General features: G+C 40.8%; 1 protein-coding gene across 2 annotated transcripts in view; it reads right to left on the bottom strand.

Moving 5' to 3' along the window:
* Nucleotides 1–17,505, bottom strand: part of CDH13 (cadherin 13) — a 449,314-nt gene that overhangs the window by 281,736 nt on the left and 150,073 nt on the right. For both annotated transcript variants that reach the window (XM_008638691.2, XM_017741000.1), the window contains exon 3: nucleotides 9,166–9,374. In XM_008638691.2, the coding sequence (XP_008636913.1) occupies nucleotides 9,166–9,374 (209 nt within the window). The remainder of the gene's footprint in view (nucleotides 1–9,165; nucleotides 9,375–17,505) is intronic.

Genomic DNA, 17,505 nt, shown 5'->3' on the forward strand with positions numbered 1-17,505 from the left:
GACAACATAATACAGCAGCACAGAAAAGATGAAATTGTGTTTAAATAAAGTCAGAAAGTTGCTTAAGCTTCCCTGCACAGCCACGTGAGGAAGAAGGACACAGTGTGAACCATCCACAGAAGAGCTGTACATTCACAACCCCGGGTGCCCTCTCAGTGAGAAACTGCATAAACCAAGAGTAAAACTATTTTTTCTCAGATGGATCAACTGGTTAATGCAAAGGCTATTCAGTTTGATTTAGTGGTGAAATAAGCGAGGAGATGGATGATTAATAACTCCAGGATGACTGCAAGCATTATCAGAGTTGTTTATTATGAAGACACCAAATTACTCTAAGCTTTAACTCTGTCATTCTTCAAGTTGCCAAGTTATTCTAGGTACTTAAAAAAAACCTAGCTGCAAAATAAGATGCAAAGAAATAATCATAAAAGCATCAAAATTGTAATGATCAACAAATAAGGAATTTTAGGTCCAAAAGGAGTCATTTGTCCTTGCAATGGCAGAATCAATTGTTGGGGGAGGACAAATGTAGATTTTTATCCTGTGATGCTGCATTAAAAGCTTAAGATGTGTGCTGAGATAGGTGTTACTGTAATAACCATAATAAATGTTCCTTCAGGATTGTGAAAATCAGCATGGAAACACTGGGGCAATCATTAGAGAGTATTATTGATGTGTCCAGTGGAGACAAATTACTAAACCCTTACTCAGGGAATCATCTTTTCATGTGAATAATTTCTCCTATCATGGCTCTCTCAAATCCACGCTGCTTCTGGAAGCTGAGGGAGAAGCTGATAGTGGGAAAACACCGGCAATATTTTGTGTCTCTGACACAAAAAAAAGAACCTTGAGTTTAGTTTTGGGCACAACTAAGTTTGATTTCCTCTTGGAATTGTCTCTGTTCCTTAATAAATCTGAGAGCTCTCAGGTGGATCTGGGGTAGTTGTCGTGCACTGACTGCATCATTCCTGGTGCCAGATGAGAGAACAACCATGGAATAAATGGACAATTTTTCTTCTGCACCCTACATCTCACACGTTCTTCTGGTTTCAGTAACATCTTTTTTTCATGATGGATTTGAGGACATTTAGGCTGCCATGGTAATTCTGATATCGTCTCAAAATCGCCAGGTCCTTTTCCCTAATCCCTCTTTTAAGAAGACTCTATTCCTATCCTGATGTGAAAAAGTAATATGAAATAAGTGTCAAAAATAAAGATATCTATGCAAATGCCTCGTTTTAGAGATGTTTGTATTAAGACAAGCACACACACATCCTGTCCCCATGTACTTAATTGTTGCACTTTGAGGATCTTACAGGATGAAAGCCACTTTATAAATGAAAGATATTACATATCCTAAGAGACATCTACTTATCCTTTATGATCGTGCTTAATGTTCTACTAAATCATGCTTAGCCTCTTGCTTTCTTACTTATATCCTCATTTACTACATGAATTTTAAATTCAAACCTTTCACAAAGGGTTTCCTTAAATGTTCTCCATACCTCTGGCACGAGTTTCCACACAACTCCATCAACCTCTGAAGATTAAGGCATAGGATTGGCACAGTTTTGTCTGTTCCAGAATACTTCCAAACTGGACTCAGAACAATAAATACTTAAAAAAAATATATGCCACTGCATGATGGTTTATCACTCATCCACAACATTTAGTGGATTTCTCCTTTTTATGCATAAAGGACAGTTAATGTAATAGATCATAAAAAGAAGCTAATTAAATTCAAGATATCTTCTGACAACTTATCCATCATTCAAGCTCTCATAAAATGTTTTAGTCACAAGAAATAAGTAGGTATTTTCTTGGCACTATGTGCCAGGATGAATTTTAGCTCAAATACAAGACTTTAGCAATCCTTGAGTAATTTCTCTCTTTGAGATTTGTGGAAGCTTTGCCATTAGGTCATATGGATGGCAGATAAGACCTCAGTGTGTTTGGAAAGAAAATAGAACAAAATTAGTGCATTCCAGAAGTACATCTGGTTCTGAGCTTCCACAAAAACTGAAGTTTCCACCACATCAAACCATGATGAAATGGTACCTGTTGAAGAAGCAGGGAGAACCAACTGAGCAGCCCAAATGCAGCTCAGGGCTGAAAGGAATTCTGGTTTTAGCCGGTTTTAATAAAATGCATTCATTACAAAGAATTTTGCCTGTTGTTTCAGATCAGTCTGTAAATAATTTGAAATCACTAACAAGGTCTGCATTTGTCTCAAAAATAATCTAATTTCACCTTTGAATCACTCCTAAATATATTCAACACTTGTCTTAGCTCTGCTTGCTCCTGAAGAGCACAAAGTCCCTTTTCCTGGGTAAATACATCCCCAGCTCACATAAAATCTGAATGTAGATTACTCATAGAGAAAGGCACTGAACACTCACGGAAGTTAACACCTTCTTGTTTCACAGTCAATTATTCATGTTTCCAGTCTATAAGACCATTTTTCTCTCCTTAAATAACCAAGTACTTCTCATTTACATGCTGAAGTTGCACACTGAGGGAAATAGGAGGGAAGCGAGCCCACACATTTGATCTAAGCACTTACACACACAGTGAATAAACTTAAGAGTCACACTTTGTCCAGAAAAGGAACATTAAATTAATGAAAACCACCAGTGGCTCCTGTTCTTTATAGCATTTACTCTGGTATTCAACACAATATGTAATTGTTGCTATGGCAACTGCCACATCTCTTGGCACCATAATAATTCTCAGATAAATGGATCTTTGTCAGAGCACACTCCAAAGCCAGTGTACATGAAACCTGCATTTCCTTGGTGCTGGGGAAGGGTAAAATCAGTGCAGACCTGAGGAAGCACAAGGCTGGCAATGGAGGTGAGGGGAGGCTGCAGAGCTGAGCTAAAGGGGAGTGTGGGTGTCCATCAAATCAGAAGTTCTCTGTGTGGCACTGCAGGGACACCCAAAAACTGCCAAGCAAAGGGGCACGGCAGCCACAGCCACACAGCACTGTCAGGCACAGCTCCTGCTCCCAGAGCTTGAGCTAAAGCCACTGGAATCTGATTATTTCAGCAGGTTCTGGATCAGGCTGAGGGGTAAAAAGGGAAAATAGGTGACTGGAATTTCTATGGAAAAGAGTGGTTAAGGAGATTTCTGATATAAAAGGAGCTCTTTGTTGTTTCCACAACAGCAAGTGGTCTGCACAGAGGATTTTTATAAAAATATAGTTTTAAAGGCAGCTAAATGACACTGCAGAACGACCCACTGATGAGAACAAGCTCTTGCTTTCATTGACATTAATCGAGATGTATTCTGTGAAATCCTAAATGTAGCAAGGTAGACTTTAAAATTTAAAAAATAGCATCTATTCAATGGTGATTATAGCAGGGAAAAGTAATTTATGAAAATGCCACCAATACACAGGTATCAAATCCTAAAATCACTGTTACCTCAGCTTTTTATGCATGAATTCCAGGTCAATATGTGTTTGCAGTGCGATAACAAAAGTAACAGGAGTGATAACAACTTAATAACTTAATGGCTGGGAGAATGTTAATATGTTAAACTTTCTGCCAAACTGAACACAAAAGTGAGAAAATTATTTTTTTGTTGTTGTTGTTTGATCTTCAAGAAAATCCTTCTTTATATGCCTGAAGGACACTTTCATATCTGAAGGCAAAAGATCTGCCCAGCTTTTCTGGAAATGGTATTCTATACGCAGTTTTGATCAGTTTAATAACTCAAACGTATCATAGATATTGATGCACCCCCTGTGACTTATTCTATTTTGTGCCTTAAAATTAAATGCAAAACATGGTATTTTACTTATGCAGTGCATCCCTTTCTGCAGCAACTGCTATATGCAAAATCTAATAACACGGAACTCTTGGAGCCTGTTTGTCAATATCTCGTATGAGAGTCCGTCTCCGTACCTCTGCACAGTCATTTTTAGCCTGTTTGGAATTCTATTCTAAACAGAAAAATGCTAATACACGTTAATGGGAGCGATTGCCTACTATATCAGAGAGGCTGATTCTTGATCTTATTTTCCAAATAACTTATTGAATTGCCAGATGACTAAACTCAACTATTCACACTTCCTTGCCCGAATATTTTCTGCTGTGAGAGAATCCTGATTCATAATAAGATTATTGATCCATTATCATCTGTTCTAAGGCAGAAAGCCATACATGTAGGATTTAAGGCTCTAGGCACTTTTTATCTCATATCCATAATATTTGCAATCTCTATCCTTTGGGGATAAGCAGAGAGCAAGGCACAAACAAGAAATGCTAAGGTTTCAATCCAAGGAGCTTAGTTTCATTATTTCTGTTTGGTACTTTAGGAAACATGCACAGCCAGAAAGCAACTTGCACAAAGGGTATCCATGCAGGCTGTGACTTGGTAGGAACGAGAATTTGGGTCTGCAAGGAAATTTTCGCCAGGATACTGAGGCTGCTGTCACTGCTGTAACAAACACAGCCGAGTGCTGGTGTTGGGAAAAGCAGTGGTGTGACAAAGGGAAAAAAAGCAGCAGCTTTCTGCCCAGTCCCTGGCTGGTACAAAGTGCACTGGACAAAGTAGCAGGACTGGGGCAACTTCATTTCCTCCAGCCTGACCTTCTGCTGGAGATGATTTTAAAGTTTGTCTACAATGTGCTGTCTCAGGGTGTGCTCCTCACTCTTATCTCTTCTTTTCTTTCTCCTGTTCCTTTTCTATCTAGTGCCTGAAATGTGTCCTGAGGGTTTGACAGTTTCTATTTAATCATTTCATCCTTCTGCATGGAAGACTGCTGGGCACCATACAGTGAAGTCACTACCAGCCTGGAATTCCCGAATATCTGCCTGCCCTGTTATCTGCTTTGGTGCCAGACTCTTGATATCTCACTCCCCTCCACCCCTCACCCTGTGTCTGTAATGGTGTAACAAATAAAAGTCCTAAATAACTTCCTTTGCTGTGGGGAAGGAAAAAAAAATTAAAAAGGCTGCCAACACACAGAAAGAGGCAGAGACAGATTGTTTCCCAAGGGTTCCTTTTAGCTCCCAGTATACTGAGGGTATGTTCATTAAAACCAGCATTAGATTCCAGAGGGGGAGCAGGACCAGCAGACACCATCTTATTTAGCCTCAGAGGACACAGTTCAAGTCCCAGCTTGTCACCTTTTGCAACTCACCATTTATTATGAGGCTCTACAAAGGCCTGGCTACACTTTCTGCCTTCCACAAAACCTGACTCTTTCAATATATACATAAGTCCACTAATGTCTGGACAAATGCTCAGATGAGATGAAATTTCCAACTTTCAGTTGTCCCACTTTCTCCATAGAACAAAGCAGGGATCAAACACTGGACAAGACACAAGTCAAAAAATAAAGAGAATGCTGCCAGCCGTTGGCTTGGCCAGTTTCTCCCCAGCAAGGGTTGTGTGAGTGATTTATTTTTCCGTTAGGGATTTGAGGTTTAACAACACTTTGAATTATTCAGAATGAATCCAAAGTTCATTTGGGGAATCCTGGGTGAATCAGAACATTTCCAGGTCTCTTTTTTTTCATATCCCCAAGCACTCCGGTCCTGACTGTGCGAGAGGGGATCAAGCAAATGCTGGGCAGAGCAGGGCACGAGCAGAGCTGTGCACATCCCAACACTGCTCCATGGGAATGTTCCACTGCTCACCAGTACCGCTCCATGGGGAAAACTCCTGAAATCCCATTCTTTCACTGAGCTCTGATTGCACCAAACTCCAAGGGTGTACAGGCACATATCTATTAAAGAGTGATGTTACACCTTCCATAGGCTCTTCTGTGCACTCACGTTCAAATGCCTCTCAGAAATGACAGAAGATTTTTGGGAATAGTCCCCTTTGTCAAGACAGACAGAGAGCAGTGTCAAAATCATAGGAGGGAGGGGGTACCTCCAGCAGGCTGCAGAAAGCAACTCCAGCTGGAATCCGATGTGGAATCTGATGTGGAATCTGATGGATAGATTTCTGCATGTATGCCTATCTGTAGGTAGAGAGATTCACGGGGTTTAGGGCATGTGAAACATGCAGACATCAGGAAAAGCAGGAGTGCAGTATCTGCTCCTGCAGCAGATTGTGTGATCAGAGAGCGATGGCCAAGCTCGCTGATGATTGAGGAACCACCTCTCTGCCCACACTGTAGCCATTCAGGCCACCCCTGGATGGAAAGCTGCAGGCTCTGCAGATCTGTTGTGCTTCTGGCTGAAGAGGAGGAAAACAGGGCCCTCAGATGCAAATAACAGTTATATAGTAAGTGATATTCCAACAGCCACTGATTACACTCTGGCCATGAAGTTAATTTAGTTAATCACATAGGACAGATCAGTGAAGCCAGCTTGAATCATCCCCCATCTTTAGCAGGAAAGAACTGCACCCCTTCACCAGCAGAATACCAAAAGCTTTTCTGCACAGTCCAGATTGCACCTCTAAATAATTTCCATATTCATCCAAAGTACGGTTGGTAGCAATCAGAAAGTTTTAGGAACTACACTCTGTTCCTAGGCTCAGACTGCCAGTCAGCACATCAGAGATCATTGTTGAGAGCCATTCCCAAACATGTTGGGAATCTGCAATTAGCAACATTAACAATGGGATTTCACAGATGTAGGTTACATGCTTTCAGAAGAGAAATGGCAGTTGCTGGCAGTGGGGAAATACTTAAGAACTACTTATCCCCTAATTAGACAAGGTACTGTTCTCTAAGTACTAAATGCTAAGCACTGCTCCAGCATGTGCTCATTTTAACCCCACAGAATTATGCTGAATTACTAAGGTTCCATCTGAGCATTTCTTAGCCAAGGCTCCTTGCATAAACAGATGGAGCAGTTCTGCTGTTTCCATGCTGACACATTTAGACTACAAAAGTACAAGATTAAGTTCAAATTTATCATAAAATCTCTTTAGATAGGACGCTGTAGTCTTTATATCCTTCTCAAGTATGACGAACAGAAAGACAACACTGTCTGTTTGGTGTTTAAAATAGGCAAATAGATGAAAAGGTTGGGAAGAAATTTTGGTTTAACAGCTACAGAGGGGTTGCTGAGAACAGAGTAGGACAGCCAGCCCCAAAGATCTTTATATTCCCTTGAAGAAGGGGATGATCCTCACTGGATGGATTTCCCAGGGCACATTAAGGCATCATGTAACTCAGCAGGGCATTGCAAACACCACAGATCCCCACACTAAATGGGTAATCATCTGGTTATGGGCTGAATATCAAAATCCAGAAAAAGGTGATGAATGAATGTTGAGATGATGTTGTGACATTGTCACCTGCAAGGAAAGGCTGGCAAGTGCCACAATATGCCTGATTTAGACTGGTTGTCTCTCTGTGAAGCAACACAAAGTGGTTGGAACAGAATCCAGGAGTGGGGCCAAATCAGCCCTGGCTTTCAAATGCAGTCTGGAGAGAGATTTCAACACTAGGCATCAATTAATATTTCTGGAGCATTCTGAGGGGAGACTCCCCAGAACCCAAACAGTACATAAGGAGAAAAGGTCACTGGCAGAGCTTATAATAGTCTGGGCAAATACACATCTGGCAGTCCCTACTCATGAGACAAGATTTCCTCCAGATTGCAACTTCCATAGAATATCTGATAAGATTTCCCTTAGATTGTAGCTTCCATGGAATATCTCCCCTCACAGATATTGAAGGGCTGCTTCTCTAAGAAAACCAGAGCAAAACTTCAGAATATGATTATCAGAGAAGCAGATCTTTACACATAAACCAGTCCCTTGAAGTTTGACTCCAGACCTCCTGTCAGAGACATCTCAAACTCCTCTGTGGTTTTAGTGACTTTTAACCAGAGGATGATGATCCCCATTTTGAAACTGCTCCTAAGATTCCAAAATAAAACCATTTGAACACTCTTGTGAACGCACCAGAAGGAGCAAGACTTGCTAGTCTGAGGCACAGGAGAGCCAAGTGCCCAGCTTGCTCCTGCAAGTGGAGCTTTCGTACTCTGAATTTGGCAATCTCTAGTCCTAAAGTCACAGCTCCTCCACGTAAGAGACTCCCTCAAGTATGACTGTGTTAAAATTTAATTTGGTGAAGAAACGGCATATTTTAATAAAATTAAATTCCATTTCAGTGTTCTGATCAGCTTTCTGCAGTTAGACATTCTGGTTCTTTCTCTGCTGCTGGCAATCCGTATTCTCATCGTGTGCTGCTTAAAGTGCAGAGCAAAACCTTTCCTCAGCCACAGAGTTTCAGAAGTTTGTTCAACCTTTCTCCTCAAGATAATTTGTTTTTTTTTAATGGAAGACTTAAGTTATACTAATATACTGTTAGGAATATAATGAGAATGTTGGCAATTGAACGTCTAAATACCAAATCAAGACAAGAGATCAGTCATTTTTATCGAGGTTTCTTTATATTTCTGTGAAATTATAGGTCTGTAAAGGTACCAGGCTTAATTGTCTAGTGAGCCTCTGTCTTGCCTGCCTCTCTCGTAAATGCCAGGACACAGAAGTGAAGGCTATCTCACATTTCCTTTTGTTACTTGCAGGTTTGTGAAGTAAACAATTCAATCAATTTGTGAAGTGCTTTATCCCTCAGAGAATGAGGTTTGTTCCACACTGAAGTTCAGGAGGGGAAAAGAAAGGACAAAGCATTCAGTGGACAGAGCAGAACAAAAATCATCAGGGCATAGAGACAGAGTGTGTGTGCTGCTGTTTCTGTGCAGATGTTTAAGCAGTTTACCACATAACAATGTCAGATAAGCAGACCAATATGAAAATTTAAGTCTCACAGCATACAATTCATTCCCATGTACTTAGACTTGGAGTGAAACATGAAGGTTCTGTAAATTCTAAGTTACACATTTAAACTGATTTTCCATTTTCAGTTGTGGCCAAGCTGTGATTACCTGGCATAACATACACTGGAAGAACCAGCCAGTTTTAATACTTGGCCTCTTTCATTTGAACAAACTCTTTACGAATGTTTAGCATCCACACCTGAAGATGTAACACATCTTCCAAAACCCGGGAAATCTGCATCACAAATTAAACCAAGTGCTAAAATGTTACAGCAATATCTGCACTGAAGACTGATTTTGATCTCTGCTAACAGATTAAAATTGCTCACAATCCTAGGTGACACATGTAAATATTTAGCAGCAGCATCTCCTTGGCACTTTTTTTTTTAATCTTTGGTATTTATCTTACCTTTAATGCACCACGTTTTTCATTTGCTTCAAGAATAAAGATTTCTGCCATATCCTCGGCATGCTCCGACCGCGCGTGGACGAACAAGGCTCTGCCAACTTCTGATACATTCTTGAGTGCAACCAAATTCCCATCAAGTTCCACTGTAAAGTCTGGGTTAGAAACTTCAAAGTTCAATTTGTTGTTTCCCTTGCAGTCATCAAATTTCACTGGGGGGAGGAAAAAAAGGGGAAAAAAAGGAAAAAACACATTATAAGTATCCACTTTGGAACAAGTGGATATCTTTATGTTATTAGCTTGTCTACAGATCTGGGAAGAAATGTCCCTCACTCTAAGGAAAAAAACTTTCCAAGAAATTTTATATTTTCCTGACTCTACTTCATAAACAAATCTATGAATATGTACCTTCAGAAGGATGAAGAGGCTTTGACCATCAAAGGCTTTGACCCTTTTAACTGGGTAGGAGATAAACAAAACACTTTGGACGCGAGCCTTTTGGGATCACCCCAGTCAAATGCACACCCAGTTCCACAAATGGAGCAGTGGCAATAGAGACCTTGTTGTGCTCCTCATCACAGCCCAGGATCTCTAAAGGCTCTTCTGTGGCAAAGTGCTTTCAGATATTCAATACATCTTTAGGCTCAGCACGGGTTGTTTACAGAATATTCAGCCCCAGGTTACTGCAAAAGTTTTATAGAACAGAAAAACCAAACTGTAACATTTCCTGCTACTGGGATTGTCACACAGTTCGTGAGCTGCACTGTATCTAAGGATTGTGAGAACTTTTAATTGAACAGTAGCTGTCAATAATCCTGTTTCACTTTACATGGAAGGTTTAAAATATTTAGGAAGGCCAGTAAAAAGAGGAAAGTGTCCCTAAAGCACAAAGGTTTGAGACTTTGTCTCAAATTTCTTCTCGGAGTCATTTTGTACAAAATACTGGATACAATGTTAGTGATTTAACTACCAGCTATTTAAGTAAGAGATCTTCACACAAGCTTGCAATTGCTAAATGAACTTTCTAGGTTTTGACGTCTCTGAGTAATATATTTTCATGTGAAAGGTTTTTCTGCAGACAATCTGTTTTGTATTCCCTACCTGCTCCTCAAGTTACTGCTGCTGCAAACTTTTCACTTACCTGTATGCTCTCATTATTTTACACTTCACTTCCACTGGATCTTTAAAAACTGCATTATGCTTTCAGAAAAACTACAGAAAGGAATACCAGCTGCATAAAATCAACAACAATGGAGTTTTACTAAAAAATAAAACACGTTGTATAATTGTTTAAATTCAATTTAATTGTTTAAAGTCTACACTTCTTGTATTGGGTCACTGTTTTTAAAGAAAGAGAAATAATTCCAGAGTCTATCATGGCCAATACCTAAACTCTTCCTGATGATGTAATCTCTACAACTGGTCCTAAAGCACAGAAATAGTCTCAGAGTGGGTGGCCACTCAGCACTCCTGGGAAGTTACACAGAAATCCTCTTCATCAACATTTTCATCTCTCTCCAGACAGACCAACATGAAGACAGGGCTGCCAGAGGACCTTGTGGACATCCTTCCTTTCTGGGTATTCACTGGGATTGAATCCCAGAGTAGAACACCGCAGGGAAAAAGAACCATCACTGGTTCCAGAATTTACAACTTCATTTTATCATGAATATTGATGAGATGGGTTAGATTAAAAATTGAACAATGCCAAAATCTCAAGCATTCAAGCAGAATCAGGCACAAAAAGAAAGGTGAGGCACTATTTACCAAAGCAAGAGTGGAGGGCTGGCCTTGGGCTGATCCCAGCCTCCCACCCAGCCACCCCCTCACTCCCCCACCTCAGCAGAACTGGGGAGGAAGGTGGAAAAGATAGAGACAGGGAGGTCACTTACTAATTGCCATCACAGGCCAGAAGGAAGTGACTTGGGGAAAATTAATTTAATTGCCAATTAAAATAGATGTGGATGTTGAGAACAAGACAAAATTAAAACCACTCCACGAAGCCGTGACCCTGTGAATTCACACCAGACAATCCTCCTCCTGAGGAGAGTCCAAACACTGACAGACACCACAGTCTCTGGCAGAAAAACTCACCCAACAGCTGAAGGATCTGCTGCTGCACAAGGTTTAAGCTCAATTACATGTTTTTAACTAAAAACTGCTCCCATTTCCTCCACTTTACTTTAGGGCAAGAGAATTAGCCTTGGATTCACAGCGGGACAGAAAACCAGAATTTCATCAGCTCATTTGCTGTTTCATTGAATTTTGCTGAAAGCAAGAGGGATTATAAATAAAAAAGAAACAAAAACCCTTTTCCCTCAGACACTCCAGTCTCTCCAGACAAACCTATCTCGGGCTGTCAGGTGGCAGATCCTGCCTGCAAAGTCTTGTACTGAAGTAGAACCAGGCGGGAAAACCACTGAATGTGGGAGCAGCAGCAGCTTAAAGCAATTTCAGAGTGCTCAGAGCATGCTGGTGCCCACACTGAGGCTGGGAACGGCTTCCAGGAAGGGTCTTGTGCTTGCAGCAGGATTTTGATGGGAGGCTCCCTGAACAAGGCCTCCCTGGTGAAAAAACACCCATTGGAGTTTATGTTGTTTTTATGACAGGTGTTTTAACAGACTCACTTCAAAGCTACCAACCAAAGAAACCACAAAATTTTCCCATCACTACAAATGTGGGAAGATGAAATTCTCTATGCAAACCACTGTATAGATACACATATTGCTTAGATTGCAGCCTTTGTGAATTACAAGTCTCTTATTGTTTTTAATCCCCTAAAAATCCCAAAACGTAACTAAATAATAATTTAAAAAAAAAATGAAATGAGGTTTAGGAACTTGTTGTATTGGTGGCATCCCTTCCCACTGCAGAGGGTTTGGAACTGCATGACCCTTAGGGTCACTTCCAGCCCGAGCCAGTCTGTGATTCTCTGAATAAATATGTGCTTCTCATCATCAAAAACTTCTGGTGATTTACTATTAATAGCTCACAAATGGAAGAATTTAGCATCAGCCTCTGAGAAATTATGTCAAGAATAAAAAGTTTAAAAAAAAAGTTTAAAAAAAAGTTTAAAAAAGCCAAAGAAAACTATGATAAAGTAATCCCTTAAAACCAAATGTCGTCATTCAGAGCTGTAGCATCACCCAGCCAAACACTACAGGTCCCTTTCAAGAAAAGGACAAACTGGGTTGTACTTCTGAAAGAAGGAGGACCTGGCAGGGAGTGCACTGCTCCCACCTCACAGCTCAGTGTTGCTCTGGAGAAATTCAAAGACCACATGCAGATTTGACACATGGAATCAGGAGAAGTGCTTGAATCTATTCTATATTCCCTTGGAACTATGAATTTGAGACTTTAAAACCTTTTATATCTTGCTGTCTATTCATCTTGCTTTATGAAACCCTGCAACTTTTTCCAACAAGGGCCAAGGCAGAGCTGTTTGAAAGCAGGAAACTGGGTTTTTTTACCATGTCTCATCCAAAAGCACTGATGCTTTCAATTCCCAGTCCTACCACAGAAACGTATTTGGAGAGTATTTGGTGAGGTTAATAGCAAGGAGAAGGAAAGAAAATGAAAAGGCTCTGAGAAGAACTGATATGTAGGGGAGAATTCAGAAGTGGAAGGAGATGAAGTGATCGTGATGATAGAAAACATTGAAGATTATTTGGCCCAAGGGCCAACAGGGATGAAACTAAAACCAATTGTTAAGAGGGTTGAAGGGAACTGTAGCCTTAGATAAAATCCCTAGTCTGAGCTTGGGATCAAATGTGGACCTTATCAGGATGATGTCTCCTGGACAGGGCTGACCAGGGAACATCCCACAAGATTGAATTCCATTCCCAGTCATCCTCGTGGTGCTCCTCACTGGGAATATTTGCTTCCTTAAACTCATGTGACTTCTGGGGAAGAGCCAGTGCAAATACCCAAAACTTACAGCACTTGGACTGCCTGCAGCAGGCTCCAGGAGCAGCTACACAATCTAAGGAGCTGGGCCTGGAACTGACCACACTGGCCTTCCATGCCAGGCACTCAGCAGAGCTTTGAGGAATTTCAGCTTCATCAGATTACTCAGATTTCCCACCCACGGAACTACATCTATCTCTTAACCAAACCTGTACATTGTTAAAGCCTGTACAATGTTAATTAATTAAATACAAGAGAAATAGGATTTTTAGTCCTTATTCTCTGGTGAAAAAATTCTTGCTTTGTACATAAAGCCAGTGTAGAAATCTTTATGTAAAACCTATAAAGTGTGATTGATTAATTACTCCTTATGTCTCCCAGGTACCACCCAGTGTAACAAGAAATGAGACAGAAGTTGTGGATATCAGCTGTGGAAAGCGTCAGCCTGAGCTGCAAAGGTGCTCTCTCAATATTCAACACTTTGCTGCTTGGCAGCCCTGATAACATATGGTCTGTGTGGTGATGTTTGTGATCTTCATGCATTTGTTACAGAGATGAGGTGCAAGGAAAGCCCTGAGATGGATAATTGTCATTATTCCCACTGCCCACGTGCATTATAACGGGTTGGGTGAGTGGCAGCCTGATGAGAGGGGCCACACACCCCAAACCTCCCATGTGTTCCTGCACACTCGCTCTGTGTTACAGCTTAAGGAGCTTAACTGGATTTTAAACCCCTCAGAGCAAAGGCCACTTGTTTACTCTGTACATTCATGTTTGGTGCACAAAAGTGCAAAAAATGAATAATGGCAGCAGTTCAGCTCTAGCCCCAAACTAAAACGTTGGTAATGCTGCACCAGACATGACAAGTGAATGTCTCATTGACAAGAATTCAATGAGCAATTAAAACAATGATCTAATATTTATGTGAAGGTGGAGTTCTTCATTGACGCATCTATGACTCTTTTGATGTTCCCAGTCATGCTCCAGCTGCCAAATGAACATCTTTATTGTGCCTAATATGCCACATGCTATGAGACGTGCTCCAAAACTCCAGGCAAGCAAAATGAAAATACTGCCAAGCAGCTCCCAGTGAAAAACATGAGTGTCATTCATCACCCTCTGTTCATTTCTCAGCCTCCTGTGTTAGACTTTTACTCCTTTTTTTAAAATTCGCATGTGAATTGTACAGAATGTTGCTTTCCACTAAGCAATATTCATTAATAGCAATACCTGCATGCATCCCAAGGCTTTAATCACTGACTTTGAGCTTATCATAATCAAAAGACCTGTTGGAAGAACTTGTGAAGGATCCTAAGTCCATTAGTGCAACGATGAGAAAAGTTGTAACTGGAAATATTAACCTTTATAGATCTCAGCATGAAAACTCAGGGTCCTGGGACTCATCCTTTCAGTGCATCCCATTTTCCCTGTTATGATATATCACAAATGTGACGTTTCTACACCACTGTGATGTTTGTGATAATGACCCACAGATGTTTTAGAGGATACCATTTTATAACATTGAAAGGTTAGCAGTTGCATTTCTTGTAAACAACAGAAAAAGAAAAGAAGCTGAAATAGGTTTGTATTCAAAAGCATATGTTGGTCTGATATATTCCACTTCCAAAGTAATTTTTTCTGAGTTTAATTCTCAGAAGTTTAATTTGTTTTGAACAGAAATACTGAATCCATAATTTTCTCTCTGGTGAAATCTCCACAGAGGTATTCTGAATAAATAAATACACATATTTATCTATAAGCACACCAAAACTAGCTCTGTATGTCTCTATGTACAGGTATTCATATTTTTCTGTTAGCTGATCATAACAAGCAACAGAGTGGCTCCTCAATGAGGAAATTTCATATTGAAACTACAGACTTAATTACTGTATCAATGAATATTAGGATGCTCTTTGTAAATATTACCTAGCCTTGCTCAAATCTGTGGGAATTACAGCATCAAAGCAATATTATTCTGTGCATTTTTTTTCTTCTCCTTTCTGGCAAGTAACTTTAGATCATATTGAAGCCACAAGTCAGAAGCTGTATTTATGAGAGGTCTGGAGATGCAAGAAAAGTACATTACAGCTGCACAAAGGCAACTTAACTTCCCAGCCCAGCAGGGATCCCCCAGCTCTGCTCACAAGTCCTCCCTGCTCAACATTAGCGAAACAGGGAAGTTAGACAGAGACTAGCGAAGCTGAGCTTCATTAACTACAAAGAGACAAAAGTGATGGTTGAGGCAAATGGAAATGCTTCTGAGTGCTGTTGTTGTATATAAAAATTCATAAAGCACCACGACCCAGCGAGGCTCTTGTGAGCAATGAGCAGTGAGTGAGAACAGCGGGAGAGTTGCTGGGGAGGGGGACGGCCCCAGAGACCCCACTCGTGGCTCATTGCAGAGCCTGGCTCTGGGACAGGCCCTCAGCAGCTCAAACTGCACAGACACAAAGTGCTACGAGCCTCCAAGAGCTGAGTTATCCTGTCACTGTGGGGAGGATAAAATCCCCCTGGAACCAACACATCTGGACTATCTGAGTCCATCCGAGAGCAAGAGGAAGCTGTCACAACAGCACCAGAACAGGAGTTGGGATCTCCTGGGTCAGTGGCTGCACTATAAGACAGATCAGACTGATCAGACAGATCAGACTGCACTATAAGACATGGCAATACCGTAGCTGCCGTTCTAAATCCAAGAGAAAAATTACTGTTTCAACAAAAATATTATGTCAAGGAGTGTGCCTGAAGAAAAAAATATAAAAGTAAAACTTTTAGATGTTATATCACAGTCATTGATCTTCTGACCACAACAAATCCTGCCTTTCAAGCCAACAAAAATGTCCACTAGGAGAAGCAGCTTCTTTGCCTACCTTTGATGTGCCTTCAAAACCACCTCTGGAACACAAGTTCTGGCAGTGAGCCCACAGCCTGTGTGATTCTGCTGTTTTCCTGCAAAAATACCTGAGCAGCAGAAGGAAAAAGTGTTGCCCCATGACACTTTTGAGGGCAGAATAATGTCCAGACAAGACACTGTCAACAGTTAAGTCAGACAGGTTGATCCTAAAGATATGATGTTATCATTACTTCATAGCTAAAAGTGCTGCAGAAATAATGGATTTATGGCTTAGAAGCATGACTGAAGTATTTACACCAAAAAAAAAAAAAAATTGAACATTTAATAAAATGAACAAAATTAATTTTATGAAAACCCTTCTTGAAGGTGTTTTTACAGCTTAATGCTACATTCTAACTCTGCAGTAGAATTGCTACAGAATGATTTTTTTAACAAATCCAACAAGCAACAGTGGGTTAATGTCTCGCACTGCATGTTTATGGTTTTTTTGCATTTATATAATTTCTTTATGTGCCCCTGAAGTAATTACAATGATGACTTATTTAGCATCCAGAGAGTCAAAAACGGAGGGAATATGAACAGCACAATGTTCATCACAACATAAGAATTGCTTAAGACAAATACACATTTATATTCAACTTCTTTGGAAAAACAAGTAGTAAACAACAGACTTCATCCCTGCACACACTTTTCAAGTCTGAAAAAATAAACTGATTACCTAAACTGGCAGACATCCCTATGTGGTTTATATATGGTGATTAGATTTGTGCAGAGCCCTGTTATGATGCAAAAATTAGGTCAGCAGTTCATCTGTCGGGCTCAGGGTGTTCATTCCTGCCCTTTGGAGAACACCCTTTCCACTGGAGAAATGGTACCTATTAATAGCCACAGCTTTCTCTGTGCTGTCAGAACTCGTTGCAAGCACATATCACAGATAGGAGATAAGCTCCCTTAGATGATGAAAGACAAGGGATTTCACCCAGAAACCAGCTGCAGCCAAGGAGAAGAGTGATGTTTCTACAGAAGTAAAATCTGGTATCACACTAGTCTCTCTCCTGCATGTCCCCTACCACCTACAGTCGTAGCAGAGCTGGAAAATTGCTAATAACCTGAAATTCTGCAGCACAGCTCACCTGAGCAATGATACCTGACTGAAGGCTCCCCTGCCTTTGTGTGATGGGTCTGATGTGTGATTCCAGAACAAGTGACTCCGTCCACACCAAAACCCACATCAGCTCTGCTCTGCCCCTCTCCTCACCTTCTGCTCCACCCAACACTAAGTCTCTGCCATCTTTCAACATCTCACTGAGCTCTGCCTCTCTTCTCCTGGCACATCACACCACCCCTTGGCTGGATCTGAGTATCACATCATGTACCCTGAACTAGAGGTGATCAACCCTACCCTAAAAACAGAGGCATCACAACTTGTACCAGCCCAGATCTGGAGCAAAATGTCCTGGCCCTGCAGCACTGGGGTTGCTGTTTGGGATTCCAGCAAGTGCTTGCAGAGAGCACAAGTGAGCAAGATATCTCCATCAGCACCACCAGACTCAATGATTCCTGACTTTTTTCATGGCACTGCT

This window comes from Corvus brachyrhynchos, unplaced genomic scaffold (assembly GCF_000691975.1).
Source record: "Corvus brachyrhynchos isolate BGI_N302 unplaced genomic scaffold, ASM69197v1 scaffold26, whole genome shotgun sequence".
In the NCBI taxonomy this organism is placed as follows: Eukaryota; Metazoa; Chordata; class Aves; order Passeriformes; family Corvidae; genus Corvus; species Corvus brachyrhynchos.